Genomic DNA, 23540 nt, shown 5'->3' on the forward strand with positions numbered 1-23540 from the left:
TGTATTTGTAATATATTCATGGGAACAGATATTCCTGAACATAACCCCGTGTATACACACAGGTCTGGGTATTTCCAAAAGTACCTTCGCATGTACATACAGGTACATACATTCTTAAACAAACTTCCACACACAAACAGGGGTACAATTATCCCTGGAAACATGTGCATCTAGCAATGTACATTCCTAAAGACACCCAGCATATACCTATTCATTTCTTCATTTCTGAGTATATCTCCAAATTCACATCCTAAATAAATCTACAAATGTTTTACATAGTTTTGTATGTTCCTGGATTTAACTCCACATATTTATAGAGAGGTTTGAATATGACTCAACACACTTTGACTTGCACACAAGGGTACATACACTTCAGTGCATACTGCCTGAACACAACAGTATACGTAATTCTAAACATGTCTCCTTGTGTAGGCATGTGCTTATAGTTTCCTGAACATAATGCACATACCTGCAGGTCTGTATATCACTGAATATATCCTCACAGAATCACACATCCATTCAATCCTCAACATACTTCCACGCATATACACAGTTATGCACATTATTAAAAATGCCTCAACAAATAGATATGAGCACATATATTCATGAACATACCTTCTTGTGTACACAATGCTATGCACATTCCTAAGGCCCCACATACACACATAGATTTGTACATTCCTGAACACTTGTCCCCATGCACACACTTATACATTTCTAAACATAACTCCACATGCACACACAGGAATGCATATTGCTGAACATAAATCCACGTACACACACTGGAATGTATATTAGAGTCATGGAGATGTAAGCACGGAAGCAGAATCTTTTTGGTCTAACTTGTCCATAGTGATCAGCTATCCTAAATTAATCTGGTCCCATTTGCTGGTATTTGGCCCTTATCCCTCTCAACCCTCCCTATACATATACCTATCCAGATGTCTTTTAAATGTTGCAGTTGTACCAGACCCCAGCCCTTCCTCTGGCAGCTGATTGCATACACGTTCCACCCTCTGTGCGAAAAAGGTGCCCCTTAGTTTCCTTTTAAATCTTTCTCTTCTCACCTTAAACCTATGCCCTCTAGTTTTGGACACCCCCGCCCCGGGGAAAAGACCTTGTCTGTTTACCCGATCCATGCCCCTCACGATTTTATAAACCTCTTTTAGGTCACCCCTCAGCCTCCGATACTCCAGGGAAAATTGCCCCAGCCTATTCAGCCTCTCCCTATAGCTCAAACCCTCCAACCCTGGAACATCCTCATAAATCTTTTTTGAACCCTTTGAAGTTTCACAACATTCTTCCAATAGCAGGGAGACCAGAATTGCATGCAATTCTCCAAAAGTGGCTTAACCACTGTCCTGTACAGCCACAACATGACCTCCCAACGCCTATACTCAATGTGCTGACCAATAAAGGCAAGCATACCAAACACCTTCTTCACCATCCCATCTACCTGCGACTCCACTTTCAAGGAACTATGAACCTGCACTCCAAGATGACTGTTCAGCAGCATTCAAATCCTGCCCTGATTTGCCTTTCCAAAATGCAGCACCTCACATTTATCTAAACTAGCGGCACGGTGGCTCAGTGGTTAGCACTGCAGCCTCACAGCGCCAGGGACCCAGGTTCAATTCCAGCCTTGGGTGACTGTCTGTGCAGAGATTGCACATTCTCCCTGTGTCTGCGTGGGTTTCCTCCGGGTGCTCTGGTTTCCTCCCACAGTCCAAAGATGTGCAGGCTAGGTGGATTGGCCATGGCAAACTGCCCATAGTGTTCAGGGGTGTGTGGGTTATAGGGGGATGGGTCTGGGTGGGATGCTCCAGGGTGCAGTGTGGATTTGTTGGGCCGAAGGGCCTGTTTCCACACTGTGGGAATCTAATCTAATCTACTCTAAAACTCCATCTGCCACTGCTCAGCCCATTAGCCCATCTGATCAAGGTCCCGTTGTACTCTGAGGTAACCTTCTTCGCTGTCCACTACACCTCCAATTTTGATGTCACTTGTAAACTTACCACACAGGTTCACATCCAGTCATTTATATAAACGATGGAAAGCAGTGGGCCCAGCACTGATCCTTTTGGCACACCGCAGGTCACAGGCGTCCAGTCTGAAAAGCAACCCCCCACCACCACATTCTGTCTTCTACCTTCGAGCTAGTTCTGCGTCTAAATGGCTAGATCTCCCTGTATTCCCTCTGATCTAACCTTGTTAGCCAGTCTACCATGAGGAACCTTGTCGAATGCCTCATCAAAGTCCACATAGATCATGTCCACTTTTCTGTCCTCATCAATTCTCTGTTACTTCTTCAAAAAACTCAATCAAGTTGGTGAGACATGATTTCCCATGCACAAAGCCATGCTGATTATCTATAATCAGTCCTTGCCTTTCCAAATGCATGTAACTCCTGTTCCTCATGATTCCCTCCTACACCATACCCAGCACTGATGTCAGGCTCACCTGGCCTTTCCTTCCATCCTTTCTTAAATAGCGGCACAATGTTAGCTGACCTCCATCTTCCAGCAACTCACCTATGGCTGTTGATTAGCTTACATTACCTACAGTGTGGAAACAGGCCCTTCGGCCCAACAAGTCCACACCACCCATTGAAGCACCCCACCCAGACCCATCCCCCATATAACCCACACACCCCTGAACACTGCGGGCAATTGAGCATGGCCGATCCACCTAGCCTGCACGTCTTTGGACTGTGGGAGGAAACCGGAGCATCTGGAGGAAACCCACGCAGACACAGGGAGAGCATGCAAATGCCCAAGGCTGGAATTGAACCCGGGTCCCTGGTGCTGTGAGGCTGCAGTGCTAACCACTGAGCCACCGTGCTACCCCATGATGATACAAATATCAATTCCCATAGAATTCTGGGTACACTGGATCAGGTCCTGGGGTTTAATCCACGTTTTTTATGCATTTTAAGGTGTCTAGCACCTTTTCCTCCGTAATGCGGACATCTTTCAACACGTGGCTGTTTATTTCCCCACATTCTCTTCGGCACAAAATGGCCAACAAATGCCTCAAGCAAGTTCTGCAGAACATGGCTGACAGCATTTAGAGAGTGTGTGTGGGAAATTATTTGCTTATTGTAGCCTCAGCAAGCAGAACAATAGCAGGTCTGTACTAAATGAGATTGCACATGCACCTTCAATTGCTCCCACAGATAATAATACTTCACACTGACTAGTTGTTTCTCTTGATTTATTTAAGCAGTCTGTTATAACATTAAGAGTAGATTTTGGTTAAGATCCTTCAGATAAGCATAGCCACAGGTTCAGATACAGTTATAGTTCCACGTTTGTACAATAATCATCACAAACATATGAGGAAAAGATTTAAACCAGTTCAGGTAGTAGAGGTGCCCCAACCCATCCTTATCATTATAGGGAGGACAAAGATTATCAGACATTGGAAAGTGAATTGAATGAATGCATTGAGACAAAACTTATCAGGTAAAGAATTCTGACATTTTGTGTAACCATGTGGCTTTGTTGGAACTGATCAAGAAATCAATATTCTTTTCTATTCCCTGTAATGAGAAATTTAAATGTTCCTGATCTAATTAATCGACAGTTAACTTTTCGATCCGGTCAATCCTTTTCCATCATTAGAATAGAATTATGGTCACTGGCCCCAAGGTGCTCCGCCAATGACACATCAGTCACCCTCCCTGCCTTATTTCCCTAGAGTAGGTTAGATTTTGCAACTTTCTTAGAGGGTACATCCACATACTGAATCAGAAAATATTCTTGTACACACTTAACAAATTCTCTCCATCCTAGCCCTTAACACTACGGCAGTCCCAGTCTATGTTTGGAAAGTTAAAATCCTTTACCATTACCATCCTATTATTCTTACAGATAACAGAGGCTTCCTTACAATCCATCACTCCCTACGTTTTCCAAAACAGCTAACAATTATTTGAGATGGAGAAAACTAAATGAAGGTCCCGCACGACTACGTCCTCTACTACCTTTCCTGGCAGTGACCCATCTACCTGAATTTAGTCTTCGGTTTTCTCCCTTCCCTGCAACCATCATCCATCACACTCCCTAGCTCCTGTAAATTCCTCATTGCCTCTAACTGCCACTCCAATCCATGTGATCCAATGGAATTCACAATCAAGCACACTTCCTGCAGATATAATCATCAGTAACATGGAAACTTGCCCTAATCTCCCACATCCAACTGGATGGGTACATCACTCTACTAATGGCTATCTTTGTGCCTCAACAAACTACAGACCCAGAAATAGCACAGTCTTACTGCTCTAAAAATGTTGCTCCAGACTAACTTAATACCTATGTGTTTATAGTTTAATCAAGAGTCAGACCTCGATATAAAAATATATAACAATAAAAAGAGCCCACTCTGCTCATTATTGTAGATTTACAAAATAAAATGGTAAAATTATATTTTTAGCCACTTAGCTGCTCCCCTGCTGTGAGCTCATCCACACAGATTTCTCCAAGGGTCAGCTGTGAATTTTCCTGTTTGTTCATTTTTCACAGGCAAACTCTGATGTCCACAGGTACTTGAAATCAAATGGCAGAGGCAATCAGCTATGTAGATTCACTGCTGAGTCAGACAGATGTATACATTTACTTCTCCATTTGTTCCACTTCCCACGTCGTCACTACCTTTGTCTCAATTTCTACTTTTTAAAGCGTGTTTGTTTTCATCTTTTCTTGTCCCCCTAAAGTTCGAAAGCAATACAACAGCTTATAACACAGTAATTACTGCTCCTAGAATTTGAGCAAATCAGCTCCAACACTGAAAATACTTCAAAAAAAGGAGCACCTCCTACAGCCATAAATTTTTACTGTCCTCCATTTTGGATTACCCAGAATTCTCTATTCTGCTAAACATAATCCACATGTACAGGAATGTATATAAACATAACTCCACATGTATACACAGGAATGTATATAAAAGTAACTCTATATGTACACACAACACTATAATGCTGAACATATATCCACATGCACACGTAGGAATGTATATTGCTGAACATATATCCACATGCTTGGATGGGAATGTATACTGTTGAACATAAATCCAAAAACACACAGAAATGTATACTGCTGAACATAAATCACACACGGGAATACATATTGCTAAACATGATTCCTAATGCACACATGGGAATATATATTGTGAAACATAACTCCAAATACACACATAGGAATGTATATAAACACAACTCCACACATGTACACAGGAATGTATATAAACATAACTCCACATGCATTCACAAGAACGTGTATGAACACAATTCCACATGCATACACAGGAATGTGTATAAAGATAACGCCACATGTACTCAGGAGTGCATATAAACACAGTTCCATCTGTGCACACAGGAATGTATATAAACATAACTCCACATGTACGCACAGGATATTACATAAATCAAACTCCACACACACACGAGAACATGTATGAACTTAACTACACATGTATACACCTGAATGTATATAAATGTAACTCTGCATGTACGCACACGGATGTATATGAACATAAGTCCACATGCACACACAGGAGTGCATATTGCTGAACATAAATCTACATGCACACACAGGAACGTGTATTGATGAGCATAAATCCATATGCGCACACAGGAATGTATATTGATGAGCATAAATCCATATGCGCACACAGGAATGTATAATGCTGAACATAACTCCACATACACACACACAGGAACATATATTGATGAACATGTACCCACATGCACACACAGGAATGTATATTGATGAACATGTACCCACATGCACACACAGGAGGGTATATTGAGGAACATGCACCCACATGCACACACAGGAACGTATATTGATGAACATGTACCCACATGCACACACAGGAATGTATATTGCTGAATTGCCATGGATGTGGAAACAGACACAGTTGCGGAGAAGCGATGATTAGACAGCGCTCGGTGTTTGCCGGGGAGGGCTGGGGACAGACAGTATCCCTGTGCTCGGTGGGGGTAGAGAGGTTGGAGTGTGAGCAATGCCCGGTACCGGGGCGGAGAGCCGGTACTGACCCCCCCGCCGCTGCCCCCAGCAGACGGGGCGGGGAGAGGGGTGTGGGGGGAGAGGGGTGTGGGGGGAGAGTGAGTGCCGCAGTGCGCTAAGGAGCAGGCAGCGGGCTGAGGGAGGCGGCAGGGACCGCGAAGATGTCGGATCTACTGCTGCTGGCTTCACCGCGGCGGACAGGTACGGACGGCAGGCATAGCCGCGGCGGGGAGGGGACAGTGGGAGAAATGCAGGGGTTAATGCATCCTCTGGGGGTAATAGAGCGACTAATGCGCTCTCGAGAGGCGGCGTAGTACATCGGGTTACTGCACCCCCAGAGGGGGTACACAGGGGGTAGTGAACCCTCTGGGGAGGGGAATACAGGGGGTAGTGAACCCCCTGGGGGGGAATACAGGGGGTAATGAACCCTCTGGGGAGGGGAATACAGGGGGTAATGAACCCTCTGGGGAGGGGAATACAGGGGGTAGTGAACCCCCTGGGGGGGAATACAGGGGGTAGTGAACCCCCTGGGGAGGGGAATACAGGGGGTAATGAACCCCCTTGGGGGGGGGGGAATACAGGGAGGGTAATGAACCCCCTGGGGGGGAATACAGGGGATGGTGCACCCTCTGGGAGGTGGGTTGGGGGGATTGGAGTGACTGTACATTCATGTGGCTTTGATTTACTTGATTTAAGGTCAGAATTGAAAAGGATCCCGTGATGAATCATTGGCATCACTCGTTTAGATCAACGAAAGCTGTGATAGGTTCTACAGTCAGTTTCTCCTTGTTGCGTTTTGTTTTGAGCTGTTTCTTTACTTCAGTTGATAACTCCGACCTGCATTGGGGGTTCAGGGATGAGCCTGGTTTCTGAGAGTTTGTTTGTAACTGCAGCTGAACGATGATCTGCTGACCCTGTAGCATTCAGCCCCTGGCTAACGCACTATTGTCTGACCAATGTGGAAATGGGTAACCTTCAGCCCTGAGTCAGGAGGGAGGTAGGGGATTGAGATATGCGGAGCTGTCTCTGAGAAACAGATAGCACCTCAACCCATGGGAGGATTCCCAGAACTCGATGATGCCTGTTAGCTGTGGAAGGCTGTTCACTTACTCCCTGGTGTTACGTATACAGCGCATCTGAGGGTTTTCAGTCTCTTGGGGGGAGAAGGCTCAATCTGACGGCATTGTAACCAACTTGAAGAGAGATGGGAAAGGTGCTAATGTCAGTCACAGAAATTGGCAAACGTGGAATGAACAGCAAATAAACTGGAGTCCTTTTCCACCATCGACATAGCACCCACATTCTGGCTCATGAGACCGATAGTGGCCAGAGAGGACCAACCTGCTCTTCACTATAGTGCCCTGGGACTGTCACAATCAGATGGGCCCTTGGTGACATCTCTCATAGAGTCATACAGCACAGAAACAGACCTTTCGGTCCAACCAGTCCATGCTGAACATAATCCCAAATTCAACTAATCCCACTTGCCTGCTCCAAGCCCATGTCCCTCCAAACATTTCTTATTCGTGTCCTTAACTAAATGTCTTTTGAATGTTGTAACTGTACCCACACCCACCACTTCCTTAGGAAGTTCAGTCCACACACAAACCACCCTCTGTGTGAAATATTTGCCTCTCAGGTCTTTTTAAAATCCCTGTCATTTCATCTTAAAATTCCCCATCCTTTGGAAAATACACCTACCATTAACCCTGTTTGTGCCCCTCATGATTTTGGTACATATTGAGGTCATGAAAGGTGCTATGTAAGTGCACCTTCTTCCTTCCCTCCACACCTTCAGTCCTCATTGCTCTGGAGTTTGGTGCAAATCTAGAGTTTGCTTACATAGCCATAACCTTTCATAGCTTTCGATGTCTGTGTCCGGTTCTGGTTGCCCTTTCATAGGAACTATTTTATTAAGCTGGCGAAAGTTCAGAAAGCATTTACCAGGACGTTGCCGGGAGTGGAGGGTTTGAGTTATGAGCAGATAGGCTGGGACTTTTTCACTGGAGTGTAGGAGGTTGAGAGGTGACCTGTTAGAGGTTTATATAATTATGAGGGGCGTAGATAGGGTTAATGGCAGGTGTCGTTCTTCCAGGGTGGGGGCATTTCAAGAGTAAGGGTATATATTTTAAGGTGAGAGGAGAAAGATTTAAAAAAAAATAAGATGGACAATTTTTTTATGCAGGGTGTGGTTTGTCTATGGAATGAACTTCCTGAGGAAGCGGGTGGATGTGGATACGGATACAACATTTAAAAGATTTTTGGATAAATACCTGAATTGGAAAGGCTTGGAGGAATATTGACCAAGCACAGACAGGTGGGACTAGATTGATTTGGGATTATGGTCAGAACAGAGTGGTTGGATCAAAGGGCCTGTCTCTGTGCTGTATGGCTTCATGACTATCTCAGAGTTGTTACAAATGGACGTTTTTGTAAGGGTCAAATACTAACATTTGATTGATTGACTTATTTATTTGTTGTCACCTGTACTGAAATACAGTGGAAAGCTTTGTTTATGAGTGGTACAGGCAGGTCATAGTAAGCAAAGGATGTACAGATCAAAAAGACTTGGACAGAAGCATACAGGTTACAGTACGCAGGGTGTGTGCTAGGTGAGGTCAACATTAGCAAGATCAGCATTTTTTGAGGCTACAGTCCATTCGACAATCTGATAACAGCTGGGAACAAGCTGTCCCTGAACCTGCTGATGCGTGTGTGCAGGCTTCTGTATCTTCTGCCTGATGGAGGGAGTTGTAGGAGGTCATTACCGGAGTGAGATGGGTTTTTGATGATGTTGGCAGCCTTTACACGGCAGTGAGCCATGCAAGTAGAGTCCATGGATGGAAAGGTGGCTTCCACAATGGTCTGGGCTGTGCACACCACCTTCTGTAGTTTCTTAAAGTCCTGGGCAGAGCAGTTGCCGCACCAGGCCGTTATGCACCCGCACAGTGTGTTTGCAGCGGCACATCTGTAGAAATTGACGAGGGACCTTACGGACTTGCCAAATTTCCTGAGCTGCCTGAGGAAGAAGAGGCTTTGTTGTGCCTTCCTGACCGTCACATCTACGTGGGAAGTCCAGGACAGGTTGTCGGTTATCATCACTCTGAGGAACTTGATGCTCTTTCCCTCTCTCAACCTCAGTTCTGTTGATGTAGATGGGGGTGTGTTCTCCTCCTTTCTTTCCGAAGCTATTAGTGATTGCAAAGAAAGAAAATTGGAAGCTGACATTCTTTCAGCACTGCTCGATGTATTATAATTGTTCAGTCGGCCTTGTGGTATAGTCATGACCAGATTCCTTTATATTCTTTCATGGAATGCGGGTGTTACTGACAAGACACATTCATCACCCATCCCAATTTTAAATTACTGTTTCCATTATATCCTATTAAAAAGTAGTCATTGTGCTTAAATAAAAGCAACAGATTGCAAACACCAGAGAAGGCTGGGGAAACACAGTCGGTCTAACAGCATCCATGGAGAGAGAAACTGGACCTGCTGAGTTTCTCCAGCGATTTCTGGTTTTGTTTATTATCATTGTCTTGTTTAACTCAACATGTGTTTCCCTGGAGATGGCTCAGTGGGTATTACCATGATTGACATAACTCAGTCATGTGGACAATAAAGGGTTCTGAAGAGGAGGCATAGGTCAGCAATTATTGCACAGAGCGATAGGTCAACCGTGTTGCTGTGGGTCTGGAGTCACATATTGGCCCAGACCTGGTAAGGATGGTAGATCTCCCTCTCCAAAGGACATCAAATGGGATTTTTAGGGCAATCAGTGATGACTGTCATGATCACCATTATGAGACTAGCCTTATAATTCCCTTATAATTTATTGATTTCATTCAAATTTTAGAACCTGCCAGGTGAGACCACGCTCCCAGAGATTAGCCTGGGTCTCTGGATTGCTAGTTAGTGATGTGCCACAACCCAAGCTCAGTACAGATTCAGCACAACTCTACACCTCTATTTTAGAAGGCCAAGATCCCAAATACTTATTCGCTGTGTCGTGCATTCTTTCCAGTCCCATATACACGAGTGTCGCCTGTCCCTGCACTATCTGTAGCAGTGTGCCATGAACTTAATATTTGCTGTCCCCATTTCTTCAGCTGTCAGTTCTCTGTATTAAATTCTGGCTGTTGTTTGACTGCTCATTTCGTGAGCCTGTCTGTGTTGCCTGGCACCCAGCAGTCAATTAATGTCCTCTTTGCTGTCTGGCTCCTCTCCAGATTGGCCCGTGTGTAATTTTCCTGTCGATTCCAATGTCTGTGTTATTCTTGTGCCTGAAACCAGCAGTGTTGACCTTGGGGGAACTTTCAGTATGAGAATCAGCCATTTCTTAAACAGTGCAGCAGTCTGTCTGCATGTCCATTGTTTCAGGAAGATGAGTGATTGCTTTCAGTATGGAGAATGCACATTTCTCAGACAGGGCACAACATGAAGACATTATAATACAGTAACTCCCTTATAATTTTGCAATTTTCTTATTATTCTATGCTTTATTTTTATTCAGGATTATTTGTACAATGCTATTAATTACAACTACTTGCTTCATTTGTATTACCTTCACATTTTGACATCAGCTGGGATAATGCTTACTGGAATGTGAAATGTGGGCTTCATTAGCATTGATGTGTTGGGCTCTTCCATTGGTGAGTTGTGAATTCCCAACCATCATTCACAATTCAATGTGACAGGACTGCAGAGCTTAGGTCTGATCCGTTGCTTAGAGAATCGCATAGCTCTGTCTATCACTTGCTGCTTGGCGTACAAGTAGTCCTGCTTGGTGGCTTCACCAGGTGGTTTTCAGGTAGGCCTGGTGCTGCTCCTGTCATGCCCCCCTGCACTCTCCCTTAGAACCAGGGTGACCCCCAGGCTTGATGGTAATGGTTGAGTGGGGGATATGCCGGGCCATGAGGTTACAGATTGTGCTGGAGTACAATTCTGCAGCTGTTGATGGGCCACAGTGTCTCACAGATATGCAGTATTGAGTTGCTAGATCAGTTCAAAGTCTGACCCATTTGGCACAGTGTGAGGAGTGGCAGATGGAGTTTAATTATGATAAATGTGAGGTGCTGCTATTTGGAAAGGCAGATCAGGGCAGGACTCGCACACTTAATGGTAACGTCCTTGGGACTGTTGCTGAACAAAGAGACCTTGAAGTGCAGGTTCGTAGTTCCTCAGAAGTGGAGTTGCAGGTAGACTGGATGGTGAAGAAGGCATTTTGTATGCTTGCCTTTATTGCTGAGTGCATTGAGTACAGGAGTAGGAGATCATTGTAGCTGTGCAGGACATTGGTTCAGCCCCTTTGGAATACTGCATTCAATTCTGGTTGCCCTCCTGTAGGAAAGATGTTGTAAAACTTGAAAATGTTCAGAAAAGATTTACAAGGATGTTTCCAGGTTTGGATGGGTTGAGTTATAGGGTGAATAGATTGGACCTGTTTTCTCTGGAGTGTTGGGGGCTGAGGATGGCCTTATACAGGTTTATGAGGGGCATGGATAGGGTGAATACTCAAGGTCTTTCCCTCAGGTTGGGGGAGTCCAAACTAAAAGGCATAGGTTCAAAGTGAGTGGGGAAAGAGATAAAAGGGACCTAAGGGGCAACTTTTCCACACAGAGGGTGGTGCGTGTATGGAATGAGCTGCCAGAGGAAGTGGAGGGGGCTGGTACAATTACAGCATTTAAAAGGCATCTGGATAGGTACATGAATAGGAAGGGTTGAGAGGGATATGGGCCAAATGCTGGCATATCGGACTAATTCAGTTTAGGATATCTGGTCAGCATTAACGAGTCAGACTGAAGGGTCTGTTTCTGTGCTGTACATATCGATGACTCTAATACTTAATGTTTTCCTCTTCACCATCTCAACAACAAACACAACAGGCATAGAAAGTAGAGATAACAAGGCGTAGAGCTGGATGAATGCAGCAGGCCAAGCAGCATCAGAAAGTACGCCAGCAGACATTCGGAGAATATGTACTGTGGTGATGAAGACATCCATTACTCAGTGCCTTTTTGTGAACCGGGAATACAATTTGTCATGTTCAGGTTCCTAGTTATCTTTTGGGTACCCCTCCTCTTCAAAACTGGACACCGCTTAAACACAGGGAGCTGCCATTTACAATAGAGAATGAGGTTTCACTCAGGGCGTCTTCTGTCTTTGGAGCTCCCTTACACCAGGAGCTGTGCAGAAAGGGCCATTGAATATTTTTAAGGTAGAGGTGAAGAGATTCTTCACTAGCAAGGAAATTGGTGATTATTGGGAGATAGGCGGGAGAGTGTCATGGGGAACCACTCAACAGATCAGTGTTGATCATGTCATAGAGGCATACAGCACAGAAACAGACCTTTGGTCCAACCAGTCCACACCAACCATAATCCTGAACTAAACTAGTCCCACCTGCCTAAGCTTTATCAATATCCCTCCAAACCTTTCCTATTCATGAACTTGTCCAAACATCTTTTAAACAATGTAGTTGTACCCACATCCGCCTCTTCCTCAGGAAGTTCATTCCACTCACAAACCACTCGCCACGTAAAAATGTTGTCCCTCATGTCTTGTTTAAATCTTTCTCCTGTCACCTTAAAAACATGCCCCCTAATGTTGAACTCCCCAGCTCTAGGGAAACGACCCTTGCTGTTCACCATAACTACACCCCTCATGATTTTATAAATCTCTATAAGGTTGCACCTCAACCTCCTATGCACCAGCGAGGATAAGTTCCCGTCTATCCAGCCTCTCCCTGTAACTCAAACCGTCCAATCCTGGCAACATCCTGGTAAATCTTTCTGAACTGTCTCCAGCTTAGTAATATCCTTCCTGTAACAGGGCAACCAATCCAGAAGAAGCCTCACTAACGTTCCGTACAACCTCAGTGTGACGTAGGATGCCTTGCATGGCCTGCTGTTGCTCCTCTTTTGTGCGTACACCTGTAATGTCATATAGGGCCAAGAGTAGGCCATTTGGCATGGGTTTCCTCTGACTGCTCTGGTTCCCTCCAACAACCCAGAGATGTGCAAATTTAGGTGAATTGGCCATCGTAAATTGCCCCATGGTAGCCAGGGATGTGCAGGCTAGGTTGGGTTAGCCATGATCACTGCAGGGTTACAAGGTGAGGGTAGGGGGGTTGGGTTTGGGTGGGGATGATTTTTGGAGAATCAGTATGAACTTTATGGGCCAAACACTGTAGGGAGCCTGTGCAAGTCCATACCACACAAATGACTGACCATCTCCCGTGAGAAAACTCTCTCCATGAATTTACCATGAATAGCTGCCAACATCACGACAGTGACTGAGCCCTGAGAACATTTGATTCAACTACTACTAGACCCCAATCATTTACCAGACCAGAGACTTTCCTGATGACTAAGGCAATGGTAAGAAGTTGATGTCACTGGGCTAATAGTAGAGGATAAAGGTAATGACGTGGAGACACAGGTTCAAAACCCACCATGACACCTGAAGGAATTTGAATTCAATTAATTAATTAATAATAAAATAATCTGGAATTGAAAGCCATTCCTGATAATGGAGGCCAAGAAACTGGTTCACTAAAGTCCTTGAGGGAAGATGAATCTGCCGACTTTACCCGGTCTAGCTCAGGTGACTCTGGAGCCCAGGATGTGTTTGCCTGCGATTGCCTGAGGAAGCCACTCAGTTGTGTTCAACACGGTCAAAAATCAAACAAAAAAGGGAATGAAGCCCGAAATGGCACAGCAGGAGGTGTTCAGGCTCTGTGCCCCATCCTCTCCAGCACCCACTTACCTGCCTGGCCGCATTCTCCTTTCTCCTGTTGTTTCCCTTTTGTAGCAAAGTTCACCTTTTCTTTACTTTTTATTCACTCACGGGGTGAGGGCCTTACTGGCCAGGCAGCATTTATTGTCCACCCCTAATCGCCCAGAGACCAGTTAAGAGGCAACCACATTGCCGTGGGTCTGGAGTCACATGTAGGTCAGATCAGGTAAGGATGGCAGTTTCCTTCCCTAAAGGATATTAGTGAACCAGGTGGGGTTTTCCAACAATGGGTCCATGGTCATGGTGAGACGCCTCATTCCCAGATATTTGTTGACTTCCAAGTTCCACCGCCTGCCGTGTTGGGATTCGAAGCAGATTCTTATCCGCAGCTGTGATGGAGGAAGGCTGTTGTGAGGATGTGCTGTGGCGGTGGTGGCAGTCTGGTAGACCCGGATGTCCGTTCCTTGTGGCTGAGGCTTCGCCGTTGGTGGGTCTGGTCGCTTCCTCCTGCCAGCGGTGCAGTGACGCCTCTCGGGGTCGTAGTGCGGTAGCTCTAGTTTGTTCCTCATTGCTGTAGCAGCATGGTAGTGGCTTCGGGTGGCGAGGGAAGTGGCGATGGCTTCAGCATTGGCAACTTGGTGGGTCCAATCTGTCCATTCTTGCTGTGGCGGAGATGCAGGGGCCTTCAGCGTTAGCTGTGTGGTGGGTCTGGCCTGGACGTCCTTACTTTGGGGGTGGGGTTTCGCTGGTGGCGGCCCACAACCTCTTCATAAAAGAAAGGAAGAAGCCTTGGCTAATCACCCTATTGATGCCCCACACGATTTTGTAAACCTCTATAAGGCCACGCCTCAGCCTCGCTGCTTCAGGGAAAATAGCCCCGGCCTATTCAGCCTATAGGTCAACCCTGGCAACGTCCTTGTAAATCTTTTCTGAACCCCTTCAGGTTTCACAACATCATTCCTATGGCTGGGAGATGTTCTGAGGAAGGGTCACTTGATCCAAAATGTTCACTCTGCTTTCTCTCTCTGCAGATGCTGCCAGGCCTACTGAGTTCCTCCTGCAGTTTCTGATTTTGTTTCTGATTTCCAGGGTTCGCAGCTCTTCGGGCTGTTCTTTTGTAACCGTTTTTACTCCCTTGGTCACTGGATGACGGTAGAAATTTGCTAAGTATATAAGCAGTGCAGTGGTTTCCATGGAAATATGTGTGTGTGACCGAGACATTATCTGGGACCTGTGCTGAGCAAAGCAGTTATGACTGATGGACAAAATTTTATGGACATTTTCAGTTTGATTGGAGACTGCCAGGACTTTATGGTGCAACTATGCATAATGAGTCCCGAGGTATGATTTTCCTTTCCTGTCAGGGTTATTACAGCAATCCAAGCCAGTTTCCGTATTACAGAGGTAATCCAGCGCCAGCCAACGTGTGACCAATAATAGTGGGCAATGTTTCAAGGTCTCGTAGGTTCCCAGGATAATACACCCACTGCATTTCGTAACTTGTGTTACAAATTGCATCCTGGCCTTGACATTGCAGTCCTCTCTATCATTTCTGCTCCTGTAGAAATGTTTCATACAGTGAGTAGGACAGAATGACGGGAGGGATAAAGAGTTGAACTTCGCTTGCTCTCCGTTGAGATTATATGTTCGGCTTTATTTAAAGTGCATTGCTTGTTAGAAGCTTTGTGTCTTTGACAAGACACCGTGGCCTAAATGGATTTTGGCCGCTTCTGTAAGGGAAGAATGTGAATGATAGCTGGACTGATGTCCTGGTTAACAAAATGATACCAACGTCCCTCCTATGGTTGCAGCCATTTTTACCCCGGCCAATAAGGTTTATGGGCCCTTGTTACCTGTACATTTGAAAAAGAACATTGTTGTTATGTTTTAATAGAATGCTGTACTCTCTCTTGATTCTCTGGGCTTTGGGAGTCTAGTGAGTCACACACTTGTGGTGAGTCTCGTGTTGGAGCTGGAATCAAACCCACAGCAAACGTCGAGATTATAAATGTCTAAAAATGAGTGACACGGGCTCTCCATCGCCTCCAAGTTCCCCTCCAAGCCAATCGCAGTCCTGACTTGGAAATATATCGCCATTCCTTCAGAGTCGTTAGGTCAAAATCCTGTAATTCCCTCCCTCGGGGCATAGAGGGTCAACCCACACAAAATGGACTGCACCAGCTTCTGAAGGGCAACTAGGGATGGGGAGTGAATTTTGGTCCAGCCAGGGACGTCCACATCCCATGAGTTAATTCAGAAAGTTATCATTGACAACAAACCCCATGGTGATTTCTCCCCCAGAATAAGGGAGTATCATGGCTATGTTAAATCTCTCCCTGTGTTTGCTGGCAAATGTTAATTCCTTTTTTAAAAATAACAACAAGAGCCCATTGGATTGTCAGAGAAGTCCTGATTCATTAATCCCCTTCAAGGGAGGAACCTCCGCTGTGAAAAAAAATCGCAGTTTCATTGCTCTCAAGGTGTTTGTGGTTCAATGCAATGACCTCCAAATAACCTCGTATGAAGGTTTTCTGCTTTTTAAACATTAATTTGTCGGTTGGCAGGATAAGTTGGCATTTATTGCCCGTTCCTAATCGCCCCCCCGAGAAGATGGTGGCAAGCTATTGGAAGCGTTTCAGGCAAACTGGAACACGTTGTTGTAATTGTGAGATAGAAGCTAAATTCACCCTAGCAGCATCAGTCAGGGATGGGAATACACTGTGACTGACATAATCCTGATCCCACCTTGCTCTTAAATCGTGACCTTGCTTGTACATCTGAACATTTTGTTCACCATAAAGTCGACCGCACAGGACTCGTGCACAGAGAGCTAACTGTCAACTTGTCCTTTACCAGTAATAGGACCTGGTGAATTATTACTTAATCAAACCTTAATGGCTACAAGTGAGGAAGTTATGAATTACTGATGCTTTGAGGTGTGTATTGAACTCCTTACACCTACAGAGCAGTTCATTATCAGCTGAGGAATGATGGGGGAGTATGTCCTTTTTCTCAATGTGATGCAGGCTTCAAACAACACTTGTCACTGCTCAGCAACAGCACTTATTTCAATTCTTCGTGACTAATTAGCAATTTAATATGTATTATAATTCTTACCCGCCCCCTCCTTCAGTAAGGACAAGAACATACACCATTTAATTTCTTATTTAAAAATATGCTTTGGTCATAACATTTATAAAAGTAGATTCCAAAATATTTCACAAATGCTATACTCTGTTTTTATAATGCATTTGCTGCGAGTATCAGTGAGTAACAGGAGAGGTTTGTCTAACAAGGAGAGGTTGAGTGGTATTATCGCTGGACTGTTACCCCACAGACCCAGCTAAAGCTCTGGGGACCTGGGTTTGAATCTTGCCACAGCAGATGGTGGAATTTGAATTCAGTTTTGAAAAGATGTGGAATGAAGGGTCTAATGATGACCGTGAATCCATTGTCGACTGTCGGAAAAATCCACCTGCTTCACTAATGTCCGTTAGAGAAAGAAACTGCCTTCCTTACCTGATCTGGTCTACATGTGACTCCAGACCCACCGTAAGGGGTTGACTCTTAACTACCCTCTGGGCAATTGGGGATGGGCAATAAATGCTGCCTGGCCAGTGGTGCCCTCATCCCATGAATGAATTAAGAAAAAAACAAATAACATTTCCACATTCAGAATGGGTATTGTAATGGGTTAAACTATTGTCTAGCTTGTTGACTGATGACCTGCATTGTAGAGCTGGACAATCTTACCCCAAAGCACACCTAGGGTTTCTGATGGTGCTCTTGTGTGGTCTACGGTTGTCATGATGATGTCATGGACAGGGACCACACCCTTGTGCGTCAGTAAGCCTGTGATCCCTGGACCCACAGTGAACACAATTTACACCATCCAGACGTGACTACAATGGGTGTTTGCAGTCACACTAACTTTGTATAGATCCTGGGGTGCGGTATCTCCTAACCATCTGCTGCCACATACCTTACACATATTGTGTTCTGGATCCGGCCACACCACCTGCATCACTTACATGGGCTATCATGCTGATGATGAGTGAATTACACAAGGCCTGTACCCTTGGCGTACCCACTGACAAGGTTCCATTGACCTGTTGACTTTCTGTAATGCTTCAACAGTGACTTTTGAGTTGGCCCAAGATAGCTGTTCTGTAACCCTTCCAGGGTGGTTGATGCTATCACAAGTTTGAGTGTTCACTTAAAGAATCACAGAGGCATACAGCACAGAAACAGACCAGTCGTGCCGACCATAATCCCAAACTAAACGAGTCCCACCTGCCTGATCGTGGCCCATGTCCATCCAAACCTTTCCTAATTTCTATATCCGTCCAAATGTCTTTTATAATTGTAATTGTACCCACATCCGTCACTTCCTCAGAAAGTTCATGGCACATGCAAATCTCCCTCTGCATAAAAAAATTGCCTCTCGTGTCTTTTTTTAAATCTCTCCTCTCACCTTAAAAATGTGCCCTGTATTCTTGAAATCCCCCATCCTAGGGAAAGGACAGCTACCATTAATTCTCCCTATACATCTCATTATTTTATAAACTTCTGTCAGATTGCTTGTCAACCTGTTACACTCCTTTGAAAAAAAGTCCCAGCCTATCCAACCTTTCTTCGTAACTCAAACCTTCCATATCTGGCAACATCTTGGTGAATCTGTTCTGAACCCTCTCCAGCTTAATAATATCCTTCCTATAACAGGGAGACCAGAACTGGAGACAGTACTGCAGAAGAGGCCTCACCAATATCCTGTACAACCTCAACATGACGTCTCAACTCCTGTCCTCAGAGGACTGAGCAATGAAGGCAAGCGTGCTAAACATCTTTTTAACCAATGACGACTTAAATGACCAGAAGGCAAAGTACTGGGCTAATGGTAAGACTCTTAGCAGTGTAGATGAGCAGAGAGATCTCGGTGTCCATGTACACAGATCCTTGAAAGTTGCCACCCAGGCTGACAGGGCTGTTAAGAAGGCATACAGTGTTTTAGCTTTTATTAATAGAGGGATCGAGTTCCGGAACCAAGAGATTATGGTGAAGCTGTACAAAACTCTGGTGCGGCCGCACTTGGCGTATTGCGTACAGTTCTGGTCACCGCATTATACGAAGGATGTGGAAGCTTTGGAAAGGGTGCAGAGGAGACTTACTAGGATGTTGCCTGGTATGGAGGGAAGTCTTACGAGGAAAAGCTGAGGGACTGGAGGCTGTTTTCATTAGAGTGAAGAAGGTTGAGAGGTGACTTAATTGAAACATATAAAATAATCAGAGGGTTAGATAGGGTGGATAAGGAGAGCCTTTTTCCTAGGATGGTGACGGTGAGCACGAGGGGGCATAGCTTTAAATTGAGGGGTGAAAGATATAGGACAGATGTCAGAGGTAGTTTCTTTACTCGGAGAGTAGTAAGGGAATGGAACGCTTTGCCTGCAACGGTAGTAGATTCGCCAACTTTAGGTACATTTAAGTCGTCATTGGACAAGCATATGGACGTCCATGGAATAGTGTGGGTTAGATGGGCTTGAAATTGGTATGACAGGTCGGCACAACATCGAGGGCCGAAGGGCCTGTACTGTGCTGTAATGTTCTATGTTCTATGTAACCACATGTCTACATGTGACGCAAACTTTAAAGAATTATGTACCTGTACTTCTAGGTTCCTCTGTTTTACGACACTACCCAAGACCTTACCATTAATTGTATAAGCCCTACCCTTGCTTGTTGCACCAAAATGCAAGACCTCACATTTATCCAGGTTGAACTCTATAAGTCATTTTTCAGCCCATTGACCCATTTGATGAAGATCCCTTTGTAATCTTAGAAAACCTTCTTCACTGTCTACTACGTCACTAACTTTGGTGTCGTGCACAAAATTACTAATGATACCTTCCATATTCTCATCCAAATCATTTATATAAATGATAAATAAAAGAGGATCCAGAACCAATCCCTGTGGGACACCACTGGACATAGACCTCTGATCCAAAAAGCAACCCTCCACCATCACTCTCAGCTCCAGCCATTAAGCCAATTTTGAATCCAATTTGCAAGCTCACCCTGAATCCCGTGTGACCTAACTTTACCAGTTAGTCAGCCACGTGGATCCTTGTCGAAGTAAACAATGTCTACTGCTGTGCCCTCATCAATCATTTTGGTAAGTTCCTCCAAAAACTCAGTTGAGTTTGTGAGGCACAATTTTCCTTGCACAAAACCATGCTACTAATCCTTAATTTTGCCTCTCTAAATATCCATAAATCCTATTCTTTGTACACACCTCCAAATATTTAGCCACGACTGCAGTCAGGCTCACAGGTCCATAGTTCCCTGGTTTCTCCTGCCAACCTTTCTTAAACAAAGGTGCAACAACAGCCCCCCTCAAGTCATCAGGCACCAAACTTGCAGTTAGAGATGATGCAAATGTTCCTGCAAGGGGGTCTCGCCGTTTCCTCCCTTACTTCCGAGTCTGCTGCTGTGCAACGTGACCAGCCACCCCTTGTCTCTGCATCTCCTCGTGAGCAGGTCAGCGGCCTCTCTCAATAAAAGGACACGAATCCCAGATGGTGTGTTCTGGTACTGAACTTATCTCAGAATTGACCTTTTGAGCGTTGACCACGTTTTGTCGGAGAAACCTGACATGTCTGGTCTGTCAAAGCCTTCATTGCTCACAGTAGTTTTCATTTTCACGGTTTTATTTCCCTGTTTTACAGATATTATTTATTTACACTTTTTTTGATGAATTTTGGCGATTAATTAATTCAGCGCTGAGCTGCAGTACCTATAGTGGCCACCACCTTAGCGGGCCATAGGTTATGCTTGATTGCAAGGATGGCGCTGTCTGGGTTGACAGCACCACGTCATGATTTCGGTGGGGAATGAAAGACTGCAGGTTTCTAACATGAAACCAAGTGGTGAATAAAACCTCTCTTACGGTTTTCTCCGGAATTCCCTATCTATGGGCATTGTGGGTCAAGCTGCAGCACGAGGCGGTTCAAGAGGGCATCTCACCCCCCACCTCCTCCAAGGGGCAACTAAGGATGGCCCAGCTGGAGATGCCCCACATCCCGTGAACTAAGATGTGTGGGCTGGGGAGGCACAAGATAAGGATGTTCTCCCCCTCCTTTTCTCCAGGCCATGCTGTCCCTCATCCTTGAGGCAGGCAGATGTCACAAAGCTGCCCCCTAGTGGCTGGGCTGTGAATACATCTCGCTGGAGCCACCAACCAGCCACAAACACACGCATACACACGCACTCCGTCCCTGCTGCGATCTAATGCTGTACAGCCATGTGACTTGGTCTAGGGTTGAAGAGGAAATAATGAATGAATGACAGGTCCCAGCTGGGTGACAGTAGGGCAGGGTTTGGGGCTGTGGCTCAGGACTGCAATGTCAGAGTCCACTGTGAATCCAGACCCTGCCGGTCCCCTCCAGGGGTTTTGTCCTGATTGGAAGTTTATTGCCCACAGCAGGGAAGGGTGGACTCTCAAATAATTCCCCCACCCCTCCACCAGTGACCCGACTAACCTCGATTCCTAGTGATTATCACCTTGCTGTCTGTGGGAGATTGCTGTGCTCAATTCGATCTCTGCATTCCCCACGCTGTCAAATGTGTTGCTTTTCGAAGGCTGTGAAATGCTTTGCGGTATCGATCCTGAGGCAGCCCAAGGTGCTGCAGAAATATGTGTTCCTTCTTGAGAGTTTGAGTCGAATGTTGCCAATTTGAGGACAGTTGTGAGGCATGTTATAGAGTCATAGAGCTGTACAGCTTGGAAACAGACCCTTCGGCCCAACATGTCCATGCCGACAGATATCCTCAATTAGTCTAGTCCCATTTGCCAGCATTTGGCCCATATCCCTCTAAACCCTTCCTAATCAATGTACCCATCCAGATGCCTTTTAAATGCTGTAATTGTACCAACCTCCATCACTTCCTCTGGCAGCTCATTCCATACATGCACCACCCTCTGTGTGAAAAAGTTGCATCTTAGGCCCCTTTTAAATCTTTCCATTCTCACCTTAAACCTATACCCTCTAGTTTTGGTCTCCCCTACCCGAGGGAAAAGACCTGGTTTATTTACACTACCCATAACTTTCACAATTTTAGAAACCTCTATAGGGTCACCCCTCAGCCTTCGACACTCCAGAGAAAATAGCCCCAGCCCATTCAGCCTCTCCCCATAGCTCAAGTCCTCCAACCCCAGCAACATCGTTATAAATCTTTTCTGAACCCTTCCAAGTTTCACAACATCCTTCCTATAGCAGGGAGACCAAAACTGAACACAGTATTCCAAAAGTGGCCTAACTACTCTCCTGTATGGCCACAACATGACCCTCCCAACTCCTATAGTCAATGCACTGACCAATAAAGGCAAGCATACCAAACACCTTCTTCACCATCCCATCTATCTGCGAATCCACTTTCAAGGGACTATGAACCTGCACCCCAAGGTCTGTTTGTTCAGCAACACGTCCCGGGACTTTACCATTAGGAGTATAAGTCCTGCCCTGATTTGCCTTTCCAAAATGCAGCACCTCATATGTAGCTGCATTAACCTTTATCTGCCACTGCTCAGACCACCAACCCATCTGATCAGGATCCCATTGTACTCTGAGGTAACCTTCGTCACTGTCCACCACACCTCCAATTTTGGTTTCATGTACAAACTTAGCAACCGTACCTCCTGTGTTCCCACCCAAGTCATGTTATATAAATGACAAAAGGTAGTGGACCCAGCACTAATACTTGTGGCTCACTGTAGGTCCAGTCTGAAAAACAGCCCTCCGCCACTACCCAAGACAACAAAGTGTGGAGCTGGATGAACACAGGCCAAGCAGCATCTCAGGAGCACACAAGCTGACGTTTTGGGCCCAGACCCTTCCACCCTCTGTCTCTACCTTTGAACTAATTCTATATCCAAATGGCTAGTTCTCCCTGTATTCCATGTGATCTAACCTTGCTGTCCAGTCTACTATGGGGAACCTTCCCAAGTGCCTTACTGAAGTCCATATAGATCACATCCACCGCTCTGCCCTCATCAATCCTCTTCATCTTCAAAAAACTCAAGTAAGGTGGTGAGACATGATTTCCCACACACAAAGCAGTGTTGACTATCCCTAATCAGTCCTTGCCTTTCCCAATAAATGTAAATCCTGTCCCTCAGAATCCCCTCCAACAACTTGCCCATCACTGATAAAAACTGAAAGAACTGCAGATGCTGCGAATCAGGAACAAAAACAGAAGATGCCAGAAAAGCTCAACAGATCTGGCAGCATCTGCGAAGAAAGCTCAGAGTTAACATTTCGGGCTTAAAGAGAGAGAAGAGCAGTTGGATAAACAAAGGAGTGGGTAGCGATCTGGCCGGGAGGGTGAACAGATGGTAATGGGGACTGTTAGTGACCAAAAATTGGTAGTTTGTGTGACAACAAGGCTTGGTGTGTGGGGTTGGGGGCTGGGACATGGGAGAGTGTAAGCACTAAAATTACTGAACTCAGTATTGAGCCTGGAGGGCTGTAGGGTCCCCAAGTGGAAAATGAGGTGTTGTTCTTCCAGCTGGTGTTGAGCTTCACTGGAACGCTGTAGCAAGCTGGAGATGTTGGCGCGGGAACAGGGTGGTGTGTTAAAGTGGCAGACAACCGGAAGCGAGCTCTACCCTCTCTGAGCTTACCTGAGCCCCGGGAGCTTTGACACTTAACTCAAAAGTGATGTTTGGGGCAGGAAGCCCCTCTGTTGGATGTTTTACTGCCTGTTTTTTGAGAATTGTGC

The 23540-nt window shown here is 45.4% G+C and overlaps 1 protein-coding gene across 9 annotated transcripts in view; it reads left to right on the plus strand.

Annotated features, from left to right (window-relative positions):
* The first annotated feature begins 6119 nt into the window (after window positions 1-6119).
* LOC125456764 (MAP7 domain-containing protein 2-like) overlaps window positions 6120-23540 on the plus strand; it is a 135684-nt gene continuing 118263 nt past the window's right edge. For 3 of the 9 annotated variants that reach the window (XM_059650480.1, XM_059650483.1, XM_059650481.1), the window contains exons 1-2: window positions 6120-6230; window positions 18489-18593. In XM_059650480.1, coding sequence (XP_059506463.1) covers window positions 6191-6230; window positions 18489-18593 — 145 coding nt within the window. In that variant the 5' untranslated portion in view covers window positions 6120-6190. Of the gene's footprint in view, window positions 6231-18484; window positions 18664-23540 lie in introns of those variants that run through there. The other 6 variants (XM_048540151.2, XM_048540157.2, XM_048540154.2 and 3 more) reach the window with 5 other exon arrangements.

This window comes from Stegostoma tigrinum, chromosome 12, assembly GCF_030684315.1.
Source record: "Stegostoma tigrinum isolate sSteTig4 chromosome 12, sSteTig4.hap1, whole genome shotgun sequence".
NCBI lineage: Eukaryota > Metazoa > Chordata > Chondrichthyes > Orectolobiformes > Stegostomatidae > Stegostoma > Stegostoma tigrinum.